This window comes from Pongo pygmaeus, chromosome 7, assembly GCF_028885625.2.
Source record: "Pongo pygmaeus isolate AG05252 chromosome 7, NHGRI_mPonPyg2-v2.0_pri, whole genome shotgun sequence".
Classification (NCBI taxonomy): Eukaryota; Metazoa; Chordata; class Mammalia; order Primates; family Hominidae; genus Pongo; species Pongo pygmaeus.
Window position 1 is genome coordinate 92,762,166 of NC_072380.2, and position 18,879 is coordinate 92,781,044.

An 18,879-nucleotide genomic window follows, 5' to 3' on the forward strand; every position below is an offset into this window, starting at 1 on the left:
CTTGTCTTCCGTGTGCCAAACACATTTATTCTGCAAAGTATTTATTTTTTGTTCCCATTTTACAGAAGAGGAATCTAAAGCCTTAAAGGGTTAAGTAACATTCCTGAAGTTATGTAGTAAGATGATGGAGTTGCAGGGGACTTGTGAAAATGAAAGTTAAATAGGGCTAGATTGGTCACTTAGAAAATTTTAAATGGGATGAATTTTCTTAATCTGCTGTGGACCAATTCCTCTTTATCAGCATAGTCTGTCCCTGTAGGCAGATCTGAATGGGAATGCAAATTATAATTAGCTCCTTTAGTGAACCTGAAATCAGAAGAAGGGGCATTAATTGGATAACCTTAAGGTAGCCTCAGCTTGAGTGTATTCTTCTCCTCTGGGTATATATCTGCGTCTTGGAATTCCTAAGAAAAACCTTTCTAAACTTGACCTGAACTAAGACTCTCTTCCTCTTCACTCCTTTAAATTCCCCCATCAATGCAATCTGCAGGCCATCTCCTTTCTTTGGGACATTCTATACAATATGCATATATTAAGGGCTACAGTTTTAGTAAGTCCTTTGTGTCCTAAGGTTATGTGTTGGTTTCCTTGATTGGATTTTGGGTGTTTTCACTTTGAATTGATCCTAATCATTTCTTACTTTCATTATAACTAATCTTGAGGGGATATCTTGTTATCAACCCCCCAGGTACCACCTATATAAATATCTGTTTGTCTTAACATGAGTGACAGGTTCCTGATCTGTTTTACTCTTGGGCAGAGTGCACTCATTTTTTTTTCGTTCTTCTGTAGTCTCCAATTACCTGTGGGAGGCAGTATAACACAACACGTAATGTAAGCGCCTACTTGGGCTTAAGGTCAGAGGACTTTGCTCCTAAATCTCTACTTTTTGAGTAGGCAAATTAGTTAACTTCTAGTTTCGTTATGTATGCAAAGTATATGTGCCAGCATAAAACCACTTAGTGCCGTTATTTATTATCATTATTACCTTTTTGTTTTGTCTTTTTGAGACAGTGACTCTATTGCCCAGGCTGGAGTGCAGTGGTGAGATAAAGGCTCACTGCAGCCTCCTGGGCTCAGGCATCCTCCCGAGTAGCTAAAACTACAGGTGCGCGCCACCATTCCTGGCTAATTTTTAAGTTTTTTGTTGAAATGGGAGTCTCGCTATGTTGCCCAGGCTGGTCTCAACCTTTTGGGCTCAAGCAGTTCTCCCACCTTGACCTCCCCAAAATGCTGGGATTACAGGTGTGAGCCACTGAGCCTGGCCATTATTACTCATCTTGATCACCAATCAGTTCTCCTTTTTATACCTTCAGAGACTTTGTGGCCATCAGGTTCTTTGAACATTCTGAGCCTATTTCTCATACATGCAATTTTTCTCAGCTTCACAAAGACACTCTTAATATCTTGTCTTAATAACATGGAAATTAGAGTTTTAGAATTCTTCTAGGCAAGAAATCAGTTTGCGTCTAGGAGTACTAAACTCCTATTTTCCCAATTATTTCTCAAAGAGTCCCGTTTCTGAGAGGAATTTGGCCACATCTTAACACAGTCATGTACTGCATGACGTTCTCGAGGATGGACTGCATATATGATAATGGTCCCATAAGATTATAGTGGAGCTGAAAAATTACTATCGCCTGGTGATACCGTAAAGTTGTAGCGCACTTTGTTTTGTAATCCCAGCACTTTGGGAGGCCGAGGTGGGTGGATCACTTGAGGTCAGGAGTTCGAGACCAGCCTGACCAACATGGTGAGACCCTGTCTGTACTTAGTGTAGCCTAAGTGTACGGTGCTCATAAAATCTACAGCAGTGTATGGTAATGTCCTAGGCCTTTCATTCAGTCACCGCTCACTGACTCACCCAGAGCAGCTTCCAGGTATGCCAGCTCTGTTCATGGTGAGTGCCCTATAAGGTGTGCCATATTTTTACTGTACCTTTTTCATGTTTAGATAGATTAGATACACAAATACTATTGTGTTACAATTGCCTAAAGTATTCCTTACAGTAACATAGTGTACAGGTTTGTAGTCTGGGAGCAATAGGCCTGACCATATAACCTAGGTGTGTAGTAGGTTATACCATCTAGGTTTGTGTACGCTAAGGCACAGTGACAAAATCGATGCATCTCTCAGATCATATGCCTCTCGTTAAGTGATGCATAACTGTATGTCATGAAAGGTTACTTTCCTCTAAGTAAGAAAAGTATCTTTTTGTTAATCCCTTGGTAGTGACCAAAAAGTTAATCCTTCTGTTAATTGGACGTTGGTTATTGTGGACTGTTCATGGGAGAGTCTTTTAAAACATGCTTTCTGAGTCTGTGTTTTGAGCCTTCTATTTCCGAGGTGTCCCTGTATTTATAAGGATATGAGGGACAATTAATAGTTTAATTTTGAGTAACAATTGACTACATCGTCAGAGTCAGGCTTGATGATTAGCTCATTCAGTATCTGACCATTTGGCCCAGAAGACTTTAAAATTCCTTAATAACAGTGATTACCACTTATTCTTGGTTTAGACCACTTTCTACCTAATTGTGAAATTTTCATAGCCTAAGTCACACATCCTGTCAACTCTTCCTGGGAGAAACATGCACCCAAATGTATTATTGTTGTAAATTTAGTTAACCTTTACAGAAACTAAGTAATGAATTCAGACCAGTGATCTGATTGAAATTTCCAGTTGGAATATATTGATGTCAGTAGCTGAGCAAACAAAGAATGTAAGGCAGATCTATCAGCCTAATTTGTTTATGGCAGAAATAAGGGCAGAAGGTTGGTTGGTTGGTTAGTTGGTTGGTTTTTAACACTTTAGGAAGAAAGTCTGAAAGACCTTTCACTGAGGAAAAATCGATTAGAGTTGAGCCTGTAGCCCATTAAATTCCATTGTTTCTTATTTATATATTTTACACTATTTATAATTTATTCTTTGTGTTTTATTCAGTAACAGCTAGTTCATAGCCCTTATGCTTTTCAAACTTGTTAGCAGTGTCTGACTGTATACCTTATTGTGTACCTAGGATTAGCTTCCTGCTCTATCTTAAATTTAGTTGTATTTGGTTGATGCAAAGCACTGGAGATAAAAATCTGTAAATAAAACATTTATTCTCTCTGTCCTCAAGGAACTTGTAGTTTAGTAAGGAGAGACAGACATGACCGAAAAAAGACCCAGATACCATGGTAGCAGTATATAATCAGGGTACGTTGAAGATTTTTTTTTTTTTTTGAGATGGGGTCTCACTCTTGTCACCCAGGCTGGAGTGCAGTGATGTGATCTTGGCTCACTGCAACCTCCGCCTCCTGGGTTCAAGCGATTCTTCTGCCTCAACCTCCTGATTAGCTGGGACTACAGGCACATGCCACCATGCTAGGCTAATTTTTGTATTTCTAGTAGGAGACGGGGTTTCAGTATGTTGGCCAGGATAGTCTCTATCTCCTGATCTCGTGATCTGCCCACTTCGGCCTCCCAGAGTGCTGGGATTACAGGCGTGAGCCACGCACCCGGCCTGAAGATTCTTAAGGGAGTATGATCAGTTCTACCTGCAAAGGTTGGAAGAAGCTTGTACAACTGATTCTTGAATTTTAATTGCGTTTAATTCATAGGTGTTGACCAGGATGGTGAGGGCATTTAGGCAATGCAATTAGAAACTGCCTAAGGAGGAGCCAGGCGCAGTGAGTGGTTCACACCTATAATCCCAGCACTTTGGGAGGCCAAGGTGGGTGGATCACTTGAGGTCAGGACTTCGAGACCAGCCTGGCCAACACTGTGAAACCCCGTCTCTACTGAAAATACAAAAACAAGCCAGGCGTGGTGGCAGGTGCCTGTAATCCCAGCTACTTGGGAGGCTGAGGCAGGAGAATCACTTGAACCTAGCAGGCACCCCACTGCACTCCAACTGGGGCGACAAGCGAGACTGCCTCAGAAAACACACACACACACACACAGCCTGAGGAAAGTGAAGAATGGTATCTTAGAGAAGGGAGAGTTTGGTTGCTGTGCAGGATGAAAAATCAAGTTTGAATAGATAGAGTCGAGGTCATGGAGGATCTCCTGTCATGCTGAAAACATTAAATTTTATTCTCTTAACAAATGGGCAACAATAGCAGTTTTAAGCAGGGGAGAATCATTATCAAATGTGTATGTGTTGCAATCTAGAGGCACCTGCGTAGTGTGTGGGTTTAGAGTTTGAGGAGAGAACTGGTTGGCAGGATGTTATAATAACCTGAATAGGCCGGGCGCGGTGGCTCACGCCTATAATCCCAGCACTTTGGGAGGCCGAGGGGGGTGGATCATCTGAGGTCGGGAGTTCGAGACCAACCTGACCAACATGGAGAAACCCCGTCTCTAATTAAAAAAAAAAAAAAAAAAAAAGAAATTAGCCGGGCGTGGTGGTGGCGCATGCCTGTAATCCCAGTTACTTGGGAGGCTGAGGCAGGAGAATCGCTTCAACGCAGAAGGCAGGGGTTGCGGTGAGCGAGATTGCGCCCTTGTACTCCAGCTTGGGCAACAAGAGCGAAACTCCGTCTCAAAGATAAAAAATAACCTGAATAACCATCGTCTATCTGCTCCCTAACACTTAAAGGATTAGAATTTCTGGGGGTAGTACTTAAGCTACCAGAGAGGATGTCATCACTCAAAGATATAGAGTGATCAGAAAACTGCAAAAGAGACCTTTTTGTCTTTTTCTCTACCAACTATTATAATTTGTCATTGCCACTAGCATGTATTTGTTTGGCAAAACTTGCTATGGCCTTGTCTTCCTTCTATAAAATGAATTTGTTCTAAAATTTGGAAATAGAAATTACTGTTTTTGTTCTTTCAGTATAATCCAGTGGGTTGCTGCAGAGTAATACAGATTTTTGTTTTCAATGCTTTTAGTTTACACTGAAATGTTTGTGTTGGAAATGTCTTTTCTGCTAATTCAGTTATTGGAAAAGGGCTGTAATTGAGTAGGGTAGTAAATACTAATTGCTTATTTCTTTAACTGAATAACATTTTCCTATCATTAACGGATTGACTACAGGTGTGCTGTTTGACATTCTATTACTTGTAACTGAAGTTAGCCTCTCTTCCTCTACCCCTGCGAAAGTGTAGGAGACTGGGTGATGGTCTTGTATTCCCTACAAGTTGGCGGCGTTGTTTAGGCCCTAAGCTAGAATGCTGATGACCCTATGATTCTCTCCCTCCACCCCTTACATCTGTTTTATCATGAAAGTTCTGATGATTTTTAGACTATTTTTCTAGGCTCTGCTTCACACCTCATTGACATCTATCTTCCCTAATTAAGGTCTTTTTTTCTTGCATGTATGTTGCCCTATTAACAGTAGCTTTCCAGAGGGTACATGGCTCACACCTGTAAACCTAGCACTTTGGGAGGCCAAAGTGGGAGGATTGCTTGAGCCCAGGAGTTTGAGACCAGCCTGGGCAACACAGGGAGACTCTTATCTCTACAAAAATTTAAAAAAATAAAACAACTGGGCGTGGTGGCACACACCTTATAGTCCCAGCTACTTGGGAGGCTGAGACAGGAGGATCCCTTGAACCCAGGAGGTTGAGGGTACAATCAGCCATGATCTAACCACTGCACTCCAGCCTGGGTGACAGAGTGACACTGTCTCAAAAAAAAAAAAAAAAAGGAAAAATAGCTTGCCAACTGGTCACAGTATTTGCAGTCTTCATTCCCTGATAATAAATCTCCACCTTGCTGCCATAGTCATCTCTCTTCTTTGCTATTTCAATTATATCACTGCTTCTGAAAACTCTGTAAGGTGCCTATAGCAATGGCTCTAATATTTGGGAGGGGGAAGGGGGTTCAAATCTCTCTCTTTTTTTTTTTTTTTTTTTAAAGAGATAGGGTTTCGCTATGTCGACTGGGCTGGTCTTGAACTCCTGGCTACCAGCCATCCTGTCGCCTTCCAAAGTGCTGAGATTACATGGCCCTCTTTTTTAATCTGGTCAAAATGGATGGACATTTACCTCTGAAATGTGCCCAAGTGCATATTTGCATTCCATAGGGCTTTTTAGAAAATCACATTGAAGTTCTTTTACAAATCTTAACTTTTGAGGATGCTGTAGACCATCTTATGTTTTTTTAAAATGCTGGGGCTTTTTTTTTTTTTTTTTTTTTTTTTAAATGCTGTCTCATTTACTTGAAGTGCTCATCCACCCATCCCACTCTTGGATCCTTTAAAGCTCTGCTCAGGTCTTGTTTCTTCCAAAAAGCATCCCCACACTTTAAAAACAAAACAAAACAAAAACTGGATTAGATACACCTGCTTTCTGCTCTTATAACACCTTAAGAGTCTTACCCGCTAACAGTAACTTCAAATTAGCAACTGAATCATTTTGGTTCCCAGTGTAGACCCTGGCCAAAGTAGGTATTCATTTAATGCTTATTAAATAAATATGTAAAGTTAGGACTTTTCAAGCATTTTCCTTTGAGTAAAATATTTACTATTTTGTAGCCTATGTTCTGGAAATATTGAACATCTAGATAATAGGTTATAAGGATTTTAACTAACTGGACACTTATCTATGTTTTCTAAATTTTGGGAGACTTGAGGTCTCATCCAGACTAAAGTCTTACTAAAGGGCATCTTTAAAAGTAAAAAAATTCAAGATTTCATGTTTAGCTCTGAATGTCTGTTTCTTTAAAATCTCCTTGTTTAGCCAGTTTAGACTAATGTCTGAACTAATCGTGTTTTCCTTTTTGGGAGAGAGGTTAGAAAAGGTCACTACATTTGAAAAGACCAGTTGTGGAAATAGTAATTTTTTTTAACTTATCAGTGATATCTGATGTTATCAGTATACCAAAAGTGGACATAGAGTGTTAAAGAAGGAACCAAAGAGGCAAAGATACCTGGAGTTATTAGGGACCTACTTTAAGATTTTGTCTCTGGCACTAAGAATTTATTAATTTATTGAGTTTAGCAAATAATATTGGCAGTTTATTTTAGTGCTTTGTGCTTATTTAGCTCTTTTACCCAAATCCTCTAATAATGATCTCCTTAGAGAGTACACATACTCTTGGAAATGATTCATTTTTTTTGAAGGTCATATTTATTTATGTGGTTTCTTTTTTTTTGAAGGGCATATTTAATAGCTGCTGCAGACATGGAATAGTGCTTTAATCAGTGGTGAACAAGAAATTGCTGTTGTTGGTTATAAAAGCAAGGGACATTAATGTTCTTGTTCTTGTACCATAGTAATGAGAAAAAAAAAATAGTGGTTGAATAGTGTTTAATTTGTACAGTTTGTGTCAAAGTAGAATGGGCAGATATTTTGGTGGATAGGCTTTTGTCTTAGTTATAAAAATTAGGACATTTGGTATGATAAAGACAGAGAATCTTAACAGTTGGCACTGGCCCAGAAAATTCAGGGTGCAGTGACCATAGCGTGTTATGACTGCTACAGTAGGCATAGCCACCTCCTGAAGTGTTTTCAACTGCTTGATACACGGACTTTAGGCAGTTCTTGACTTGTACATGCTAATTCACTGCTTCCACAAACACTTCCTAGATATATGCTGCCAGATATTCAGTGTTGAAAACTTTTGCTTCTTCCAAATATTCATACAATATTCATACTTTTACTATAATATGTAGTAGATTGAACATTGAACCAAATGAGCTTGGGTTCAGGTACAGCTTGTGTAACAAAGCTTAGTGTTGGGCCTGCATCAAAGCAAGATTCTTCCCCCTTATTTGTAATTTCTGTAGAGAGCATAGGCAAATTAATAAAATTTACTCAGTCTCAAAAGGGAAACCAAGTAAATGATGCTTTTGTAGAAAGTTACACTGTACAAGTAATTGTTACAGGTGTTTTAGTATCATTCTTTACATTTTCACACAAGTCCTAAATTGTGCATTCCTCTTTGCTACATGATACGAAATTTCACAACATACTGGTTTTTTTTTTCTTTTAACCAAATATTGGCAATAATCCAATACAACATACTGGTTTAATACAAGAGCTTAGGTTAAATAAGTCTCATTATTACCTTACTTCCTTTCTCCAGTTCCCCAAAAACAAAAATAGGTATTACTCATGAATGGACTTGTTTTGATTCCTCTATCCGTGACTTAACAGTTTTTGCAGAATTGGATGTTTTGGTAGGAGGAGAAAATAGCTAATTTAGAGCATGGAACATTATTATATGGTGGGGGGGGCATGGGTGGGAGTTTTTTGGTATAAGGGCTTTACACACTTGGCACAAGAAGGGTACGGGAGGGTTGCCAAGGATCAGTTGAAAATGAGGAAATTTCTCTACTTTGTGTGCTTCATTCTGTAGTGATCATATACTCCAGATTCGCAGTTTTTCATACTGTTCCATTTTCACGGTGAAACAGTTGAAGTATGTCCTGGAATCTTTTTTTTTTTTTTTTTTTTTTTTTGAGACAGGGTCTCAGTCTGTTGCCCAGACTGGAGTGCAGTGGCATGATCTTGGCTCACCACAACCTCTGCCTCAGCCTCCCAAGTAGCTGGGATTACAGGCGCTCCCCACTACTGTCCAGCTAATGTTTGTATTTTTAGTAGAGACGGGGTTTCACCATGTTGGCCAGGCTGGTCTTGAACTCCTGAGCTTAAATGATCTACCCACCTCAGCCTCTCAAAGTGCTGGGAATACAGGCATGAGCCACCATGCCTGGCCATGTACTGGAATATTAATATTTTGGTTCTTTCAGTTGACTTCTCATACCTGGGAGCAGCACTATAATTTTTAGATGGACAGGGTTAGTTTCAGAGAATTGAGATGACAGTGTGTGTGGCCTCCTGTGACATGGACCCAAGTAAAGCTAAAATTTTTATGATTTAGCCATGCACGTGATTGCATTAAGTCATGTTTCGTGATTGTTTAGGGATCCACCATTTAGGATATTGTTTGTGAGACTACTTTTGCAGTCTCGTCATCTCTACACCACTTCCTCTCTTCTCAGCATGTCAGTCCTTTGAGCCTGTTTACACTGTAGTATTTATTTCTCCATGTTTTTCTCCATGCTCGTAAAATCATAGATCCATATATATGTGTATATATTTTATTATTTTATGGAAGTGGTCTATGTTTAACTTAGTATTTTGTGCCAAAGAATTGACACTTGAATAAGGTCAGTATTTTCAGTTATATTTTCTACTAGAAATGGTCTAAGCAGTTTTTCTCTTGGGAAAGAAATGATTACTTCATTTGTTTAGCAAAGTGTGCCAGGCACTAATCAAAGTGCTGGAGGGATATTCCGCTCTGCCTTGAGGGAGCTTACCCACCTAGTCACTGTATGAGGAAAGTCATAAAGTTTTAACTAACATTTGTAATACTGACTTACAGTTTAAGGAAAAGGCTCAGGGATAGTGACTTTCCAAGGACACGCAGTTAATGGCTGATACAGACAGCATTCTGAATTCTAGATCATACTCTTATTCTTACAATTATATCACACAATTTTAATTGTGATGCCAAGTAGAACTATAATGAATACCTGTATGATAAGAAGCAAAATTTATAAACATTTAGAATTTTGAATTCAGGAATTTTAATTTACCTTACAGTTTATAGTATTTATGACCCTAAAGAGAGAAAGCGTTTTGAAAGTTGATAGGAAATTATATAACTAGATATTCCTATAGTTGAAGCAGATTTTCCCCTTAGGGTCTTACCTTTATCTCTAGTTAGATTTAATTAACTTCATTGACCTAAACTGTTTGATTTTAATGTTTGCCAAGACTTAAAATTTACCTTTTTATTAATAGTAGATAGGGTGATATGCCTAGCATAAAATATAACTTGGATAGTTTAAGTTCAATCAGGGGAGACTGTTGCTTTTCTATAGAGATAAAGCAAACATTTAATTCCTGTAAGAGAAAGTTTCTTTCCTTAAGAAAATAATTGCTCTTTTTAATTTTAATTTTAAGAAATTCTCAATTCATGTTCTTAGCTTATATTTGAAACATATAACATGATGAATGTTATTTTTAAAATGAAATCCTGCTGATCTTCAGTCAGATGTGTTTGATTTTTTTTTTTTTTTTTAATAATAGCAGTGGGTTGCACCACCACTGTTCACTCCATTTCTTGATTACTCACAAATTAATATATTTGATTATTGCTTTTTAAAAACTTGATAATTGTTTTCCTTGGTTTGGGAGTTTTTTAAAAAGTCAATAAAGTTTAATATTAATGTTTTTTATCCAATTACAGGAATCAGAAATACCATCAGAGGAGGGGTACTGTGACTTTAATAGTAGGCCAAATGAGAACTCTTATTGCTATCAACTTCTGCGACAACTAAATGAACAGAGAAAGAAAGGTATTCTTTGTGATGTCAGCATTGTGGTAAGCGGAAAAATCTTCAAAGCTCATAAGAACATCCTGGTTGCAGGCAGCCGTTTCTTTAAGACTTTATATTGCTTTTCAAACAAAGAAAGCCCTAACCAAAACAATACTACCCACTTAGATATTGCTGCAGTTCAAGGTTTTTCAGTCATCTTGGACTTCTTGTATTCTGGTAACCTGGTGCTCACAAGCCAAAATGCCATTGAAGTTATGACAGTGGCCAGCTATCTTCAAATGAGTGAAGTTGTTCAAACTTGCCGAAATTTCATTAAAGATGCCTTAAATATAAGCATTAAATCAGAAGCTCCAGAGTCTGTAGTTGTGGACTATAATAATAGAAAACCAGTTAATAGAGATGGTCTGTCTTCATCACGGGATCAAAAAATTGCCAGTTTTTGGGCAACACGGAATCTTACCAATTTGGCAAGTAATGTAAAGATTGAAAATGATGGTTGTAATGTCGACGAGGGCCAAATAGAAAACTACCAAATGAATGACAGTAGTTGGGTCCAGGACGGATCTCCTGAAATGGCTGAAAATGAATCTGAAGGTCAAACAAAAGTGTTTATTTGGAATAATATGGGCTCCCAGGGAATTCAAGAGACTGGCAAAACAAGGAGGAAAAACCAAACTACAAAAAGATTTATTTATAATATTCCACCTAATAATGAAACGAATTTAGAAGATTGCTCAGTAATGCAGCCACCTGTTGCCTATCCAGAAGAAAATACACTACTCATCAAGGAAGAACCAGGTAAATATATATACAAGGATACTTCCTTGTTCATCCTAATTCTAGTTGGATATAATCTTGAAGTATATTTTTAATTGGATTATTTTAATTATAAAGTAATACTAAAGTTGTTTACAAAAGAAGGGGGGACGTCATTCAAATGCATAACGTATTTGGTATATTTTCTTTGTCTTTTTTCAACACATACATGTGGGTTTATCAAAAGGTGTATTAATAGCCAGGTATTGCATATATTTTTAAGGAACGTGGACTCTGCTGCATGTACGGGTCTTTGACTTTCCTCATTTTTAGCCTCTGTGCTCACTATTTTATACCCAGTGCTGGGAAAGATAGAATCTTTAGTTGTAATATATAATCACTTTGTCATTTCAGAGACCCTCTTAACCTTTTTTATTTTATTTTTGGCTGTTAAAACATTTAAGTGTTTCAAAGAATTTTGCCAATTATGAGATTATGGTATTCTAGTTTGCTTAGGGCTACTGTTCTTCTGTTATTTATTTATTTATTTATTTTTTTGAGTCGGAGGCTTGCTCTATAGCCCAGGCTGGAGTCTCACTGCCAACTCCGCCTCCCAGGTTCAAGCGATTCTCCTGCCTCAGCCTCCTGAGTAGCTGGGACTGCAGGTGCATGCCACCACACCCAGCTAATTTTGTATTTTTAGTAGAGATGGGGTTTCACCATGTTGTCCAGGCTGGTGTGGAACCCCTGACCTCAGGTGATCTGCTTGCCTTGACCTCCCAAAGTGCTGGGATTACAGACATGAGCCACCACACCTGTCCTAGAGCAGCTACTGTTCTGTTCTCACCATAGAAGCTATTTTGTTTGTCCACTGTCACCTGATTTTCATTCACCTTTGCATTTGTTGCAAAGCCCTGAGGCCTTTCTCTTCAATATATTTCTCTCCAAAAGTTCTATAGGAATCTTAGAGAATCACATTTACGGTGGGATTTTTTTTAAAAGGAGAAGACCATTGTTAAGTCTTTAATCTGGCTGTGCATATCTTTATTTGAAGAAGCTCAGTGGGTTTGAGGTTTCCTATGCATGCCTGAGGCTTGTCCACCACTGTCATACATATTTAATGCTGGTTTTTTTTCACTTCAAAGCACCGTAACTGTTCAGTGTCTGATTTATACGATGGTGGTCATCTGAGGATGGAGTATTTTCTATTAAAGGAATCACTGTTTTTAGTTGCCAGAGGGCAAAATGCCATAGTAATCCTGTGAAATGTTCCTCTGGCTTTTTAGATTTGGGTTAGCTTTCAGTGGTAGGAATTTGTGTGTGTGTGTGTGTGTGTGTGTGTGAAATTTTTACTGTGTGAAAATCAGCAAGTGTGTATATATAATGAATACTATATATCTTTTTCCTTGTACTTTATATCAAGTTTTAACAATAAAATCCCTGAGACAATTTAGTTAAATGAAGTATTAAGGGTAGATAGACTCCTTAGCTAGCACTTTGTTTTGTCTTAATATAGAAGACCTCTACAAATTTCTCATTAGAGCTACGTTGTCTTTGTGCTGTATGGATTATTTCTATTTAACAGTATGGTGGGAACGCTGTAGTGTTTTTAAATACACACACTTAAAGGAATAAATAAGATCTTTTGGGTGTAGCGGTTGTTTGATGGTAACTAATCAGCAGTAACCCCATTTAAAAAATTAATGCCACATATAATTGGAGTGATTTAAAGAAAAGCATTAATAATGAACCACAACGCATACTTTCAAAGATAACATTACTAGCAATTTTTATCAAGTATCTCCTAGCCATGGTTATAACAATGGACTAGTTCTATCATAAATTAATTGGTGGTCTAATATGTTTCATCTCTTACATCTGTTTTTTTTGGGTTTTTTTGTTTGTTTTTAAACGGAGTCTCACTCTGTTGCCCGGGCTGGAGTGCAGTGGCACAATCTTGGTTCACTGCAACCACTGCCTCCCGGGTTCAAGCGATTCTCCTACCTCAGCCTCCCAAGTAGCTGGGATTACAGGCGCATGCCACCACACCTGGCTAATTTTTTAATTATTACTAGAGACGGGGGTCTCACCATGTTGGCCAGGCTGGTCTCGAACTCCTGACCTCAAATCCACCCACCTTGGCCTCCCAACATGTTGGGATTACATGTGTGAGCCACCGTGCCCAGCCATCTCTTAAAAAGGATTATTTTCATTTCATTGATACCAGTTTGGTATCCGAACCTTGCTTAACTCACAAATTTGGTTCTATCCGTGCCGCCAATGTTATTTGGTGGAAAAAATAAATGGGTCTCAGAAGAGCATTATGGTTAGGGTATAATATGATATAGAGCCAAGGACTGGCAAATTTTTACTGTAAAGGGCTAAAACAGTAAAAAAAAAAAAAAAAAAAAAAAAAAAGACTTTCACCTTTGTTGGTCATAAAAATCAGCTCATCAACTCTGCCACTTGTGACATGAAAGCAGTCATTTGTAATATGTAAACAAATGAAGGTAGGTGTGTTCCAGTAAAACTTGCCAACCCTTCGTATATAGTAGTGGTTCTTAATCATGGGTATGCACGTTGGGATCACTTGGGAGCATTACATACCGTAAAGGGTCTCTCTTCTGTGGATTCCAATTTAATTGGTATGGAATGTGGTTTGGATGTGGAATTTTTTTTAAAGTTCTACAGGTAATTTTATGAGTTAAAGCTGAGATCAGCAAATATTACTATATTGGAAAGAGCCTAAATTGAGTCAAACATAATGAATTTAAAATTTAAAAATAAGGTATGCTACCTACCGCCTGTAGTCCATGATCAAATTAAGCTCTTGTCCTCAGTTTCCTCATTAAAATATTGTGTTGATTTTATAGAATTATTATGAAAATGAAGTGACAAATATGAAATAACTTTCTTGCTCATGGCAATCCACCTTAAACTTGGAAAAGACTGTTCAGGTTATTCATATCAGTTTTCTGGTGCTGTGTACTTTCTACCAAATGCCAGATAGATGGTCTTAGCCTCAGCTTGATTTTTTGACTGCTTGTAAAGACTTCCCTAAGCAGCTTCCAGTGTAGGATGACTGATTATTAGGTAGTCATTTTAAATGTAGCCAAAATTTGTTTCTCTATAACTTACTAATTCTGTCATTGGGAATAGTATAATTTATAATTTATTTATTTATGTTTTTTGAGAGACAGAGTCTCCCTGTGTCACCAAGACTGGAGTGCAGTTGCATAATTTTGGCTCACTGAAACCTCCGCCTCCCAGATTCAAGCGTTTTCCTGCCTCAGCTTCCCAGGTAGCTGGGACTACTGGCGTGCACCACTGCACCCAGCTAATTTTTGTATTTTGTATTGTTAGCAGAGGGTTTCACTATATGTTGGCCAGGCTGGTCTCAAAAACTCCTGACCACAAGTGATCTGCCCACTTTGGCCTCCCAAAGTGCTGGGAATACAGGCGTGAGCCACTGCGACCTGCCTGGAATAGTATAATTTAAACCTAACCTAATTCCTCTAATCTACCTGATAACCCTTCAAATGTTAGACATTTAAAAAGTCCTGTTTTTGTAGGCTGTGTGCTCTTCTGCCCACCTTGTGATGAATACACAAAATTTACTCTAACTTTCCAGGCAAGTTCTGACCGATATAGAACACAGCCTGTGTTTACCAACATTAAGGCCTTCCCAAGGTCATTCAGCTAGGAAGAGTAGAAAGAGGCAGGTTTCATATTTAGGACTATCCTGCATGAAAACCTTAAAATTAACTATTAAAGTAGTAGATTCCTATCTTTTTAAAAAAATCAGTTCCTTTTAACTTTAAAATATTTTTATGATCCCCTTCATCATTAGTTATGCTTTAATTTCCATTTATTGAGAAAACAGTTTTCCATGAAATAAATGCTTTTAAATGAATTTAAAGTTCTATAGCAAACATCTGAAAAGTCTTAGTGAATTGTTCAATCTGCAAACAGTGCTTGGCATGTTTGGATTTGGCGGGAGTCTCTTCTAGTTACTGTGTCTTCCCCCAGGTCTTCAGCACAGAGTTTGTAAGATACAGCTCGAATAACGCTGTCTTGTATAATGTTGAAGCTTTTGTTTGGGTGCCTTTTAAAGATGGAGATAAGAAAGTGTACCCATAGCTGCAGGGTTTTTATTCAGATGGTATTTTTTTATCTTGAAATTAACATATTTGTTGTTTGACTTACTACAGAGTCATATTTGTTGTTTGACTTCACTTCAGATCATTTCTTTTACACAAGAATACTTTGAAGGTAGAACTCAGAAAAGTTAGAAATTTCTGTCCTAAGAGAATATGCGCATACTGGGATTATGGAATAATTAAAACTGTCAGCAAAAACTAAAATCTGGGTAATCAAATAAGGGTAAAAATGTCATGAGTGAATTGCTCTGATAATATAAAAATTTCAAAATCCTTGTCTTGCTGATTTGCAACCAGAAAACATTAAATTTTAGCCAAATAAAGTAGATAACCTAAGATTAGAAATTGAATTACAGAAGTACAGATAACTAGTGCCTTAATTTGTTTTACAACGTGTATTCACACATGTTGTGTCCCATTTAACTAGAACAAGTCAGGTGTTAATCTTATTTTTAAAAATCACTTTATTCTGTGGGCTCATGGAACATGGTTTTCTGAGCCTAGATTTTTAAATTTATACCTGTCATACTAGCAACTTCTACCTATTGTAAATAATTTTACTCTGTATGTACGTTGCATGCATACATACCTTATTTTGAAATGACAAAAGAAACAAATTTGCAAAATAAAGTAAAATTGGCAAAGAAGTTAAGAGTGCTCATCACGGATATAAATGTGGTTGCCCTAATTAAGCTTTTAATTGGCTCTAAGATACAAAACAGCCTTACTCAAAAGAGAAAAACATACCAGTTCTACCAAGATGACAAACTTCCTGGTACTGACTTCTGAAAGGAATTTCTCCAGTGGGATTTTTTATGTAGTTGACACCAAGTAATATAATGAACAGTTTCCTCAGATATTTTCTAGTAAATGCAGCAGTCGATTATTATATTTTTTAATCTTTGCCACAAGCTGATGTAGTTCTATGTAAATGATGTTTTTTTCCTTATGCCATACGAGTACTCAAATGTAAGGTAATTTTAGTTGATTAAAAGATAAAATTCAGAATTCTTTTAAATAACCTGAAAGTTTCTTTCACCTAGACTTCTGATGGAAAAATAGTTTTGCAGCATTTTTAGGTTTGTGTTAATCCTTACAAGTAGAGTTGAAACCAGGTTTAAGCTTTGCATTTATTTGTGTAATTGCTTTTTTGGTAAAAAAGCATGCAACTTGGTACTTTGAAAACTATTTTGAGAAAAGAATATCCAAACTAGATAGATTTAAGAAATCGTAATAAGGCATATATTTGAGGCAGAGTCTTGCTCTGTCATCCAGGCTGGAGTGCAATGTCATGATCGTGGCTTACAGAAATCTCAACCTCCTGGGCTCAAGTGATTCTCCCGCCTCACTCTCCCGCAATCAGCCACACACAGTACTTGGGACTACAGGTGGGCATGCACCACTATGCCTGGCTAATTTTTTTTTTTTTTCTTTTAGTAAAGATGAAGTCTCGCTTTGTTGCCAAGGAGGCTGGTCTCAGGCTCAAGGGATCCTCCAGCCTCACCTTCCAAAGTGCTGGGATTACAGGCTTGAGCCACTGTGTCCAGTCTAAAATATGTTTCAAAACCATGGGACATGGCTTTGGTGAAGGAGACTTGGGCTTTAGATTCAGTTTTGCCACAATACTAGCTTTGAGTGTATCCCAGGCAGCCTCCCTAATGGGAAAGAAGTAAAATTTCTACCTTAAAATTCTGAAATCTTAATAGCTCTGAGGACCCAAAGCTTTTTCTTAATCATTTTGGCAACAAATCAGCTATTTATATTTTTTTTACTTCCTTAAATGTGAATATTCATGGGTTTTTTTTCTTTTTTTCTTTTTTCTTTTTTTGAGATGGAGTTTCACTCTTGTTGCCCAGGCTGGAGTGCAATGGTGTGATCTCGGCTCACTGCAACCTCCACCTCCTGGGTTCAAGCAATTCTGCTGCCTCACCCTCCTGAGTAGCTGGGATTACAGGCATGTGCCACCATGCCTGGCTAATTTTGTATTTTTAGTAGAGACGAGGGGGTTTTTTCATGTTGGTGAGGCTGGTCTTGAACTCCTGACGTCAGGTGATCCCCCTCCCCCGCCCCCGGCCTCCCAAAGTGCTGGGATTGCAGGCGTGAGCCAGCACGCCGTGCAAATATTCATGTTTTATTGTATAAGTATTAGTGTTTTGTATAAATATTAATGTTTTGATTATAGGGTGCTACTCCAGACCCCACATGGGGTGTTATAGTCATAGCTGTAAAATCTGAAAAATTCTGCATTCTAAATCTTACCCCAAGGGTCTCATGTAACAGATTTATGGACCTGGATTAGTTTTTATTCTCTTAGGAGATTCCGAGTGTTTTGCTAAACCTCTTAGGCATCCTGTGGAGTATGCTATGAAGGATGAGCTACAAGTCAGAATTTAATTTCATTTTTCATTAGTAACTTGGGGGGGGTTCTAATAATTAGGGGGAGGGTGCTGAAGGCCAGATGCTTATGTATTTATTTATTTTATTTTATTAAGAGACAAGATCTCCCTCTGAGGCCGGGTGCGGTGGCTCACGCCTGTAATCCCAGCACTTTGGGAGGCCGAGGCAGGCGGATCACGAGGGCAAGAGATCGAGACCATCCTGGCCAACATGGAGAAACCCCGTCTCTACTACAAATACAAAAATTAGCTGGGTGTGGTGGCGCGCGCCTGTAATCCCAGCTACTCAGGAGGCTGAGGCAGGAGAATCACTTTAACCTCAGGAGGCAGAGGTTGCAGTGAGCCGAGACCGAGCCACTGCACTCCAGCTGGGTGACAGAGTGAGACTCAGTCTCAAAAAAAAAAAAAACTGGGCACGGTGGCTCACGCCTGTAATCCCAGCACTTTGGGAGGCCGAGGCGGGTGGATCACAAGGTCAGGAGATCGAGACTATCCTGGCTAACACAGTGAAACCCCGTCTCTACTAAAAATACAAAAAAAAATCAGCCAGGCACAGTGGCGGGCACCTGAAGTCCCAGCTACTTGGGAGGCTGAGGCAGGAGAATGGCTTGAACCCGGGAGCGGAGGTTGCAGTGAGCCGAGATCGCGCCACTGCACTCCAGCCTGGGGGACAGAGCGAGACTCCGTCTCAAAAAAAAAAAAAAAAAAAAAAAAAGATCTCCCTCTGTCAACCAGGCTGGAGTGCAGTGACCATAGTTCACTGCAGCCTCAAACCCCTGGACTCAAGTGATCCTCCTGCCTCAGCCTCCTGAGTACCTGGACACACCTACAGGCATAGGCCACCACTGTTGGCTAATTTTTTTTAGATTTTTAAAATAGAGACAGGGTCTCATTATGTTGCCCACACTGGTCTCCAGCTCTTGGGCTCAACTCTCCTCCTGCCTCAGCCTCCCAGAGTGCTGGGGTTGCAGGCATGAGCCACCGTACCCAGCCCTGATGCTTATTTTTAAAAATAAATAATAGTTAATGAGTTATACAATATACTAACGCATAAGAATCTTCAGTATTTAATTTTAAAAGATGGTAGTAGGCAACCATATGGTAGTGGAAATAGTAGTCTGCCGCTGTTTCCCCTTTTGCTCTGCTTACTGTTGCTTTCCTTCCCTGTATCATACTTGACCCAAGAAGTGGCTGCACTGTTATTACCTGTAAGTTAGAAACTCTTTAAGTGGTCAGAATAAAGCTGAAGAGCTGAAGAAGTCTTATGTGGGTCAGTTAAGGCATTT

General features: G+C 38.7%; 1 protein-coding gene across 2 annotated transcripts in view; it reads left to right on the forward strand.

The window, feature by feature from the left end:
• ZBTB10 (zinc finger and BTB domain containing 10) overlaps positions 1 to 18,879 on the forward strand; it is a 38,355-nt gene that overhangs the window by 3,613 nt on the left and 15,863 nt on the right. For both annotated transcript variants that reach the window (XM_054498394.2, XM_054498393.2), the window contains exon 2: positions 10,191 to 11,079. In XM_054498394.2, the coding sequence (XP_054354369.2) occupies positions 10,191 to 11,079 (889 nt within the window). The remainder of the gene's footprint in view (positions 1 to 10,190; positions 11,080 to 18,879) is intronic.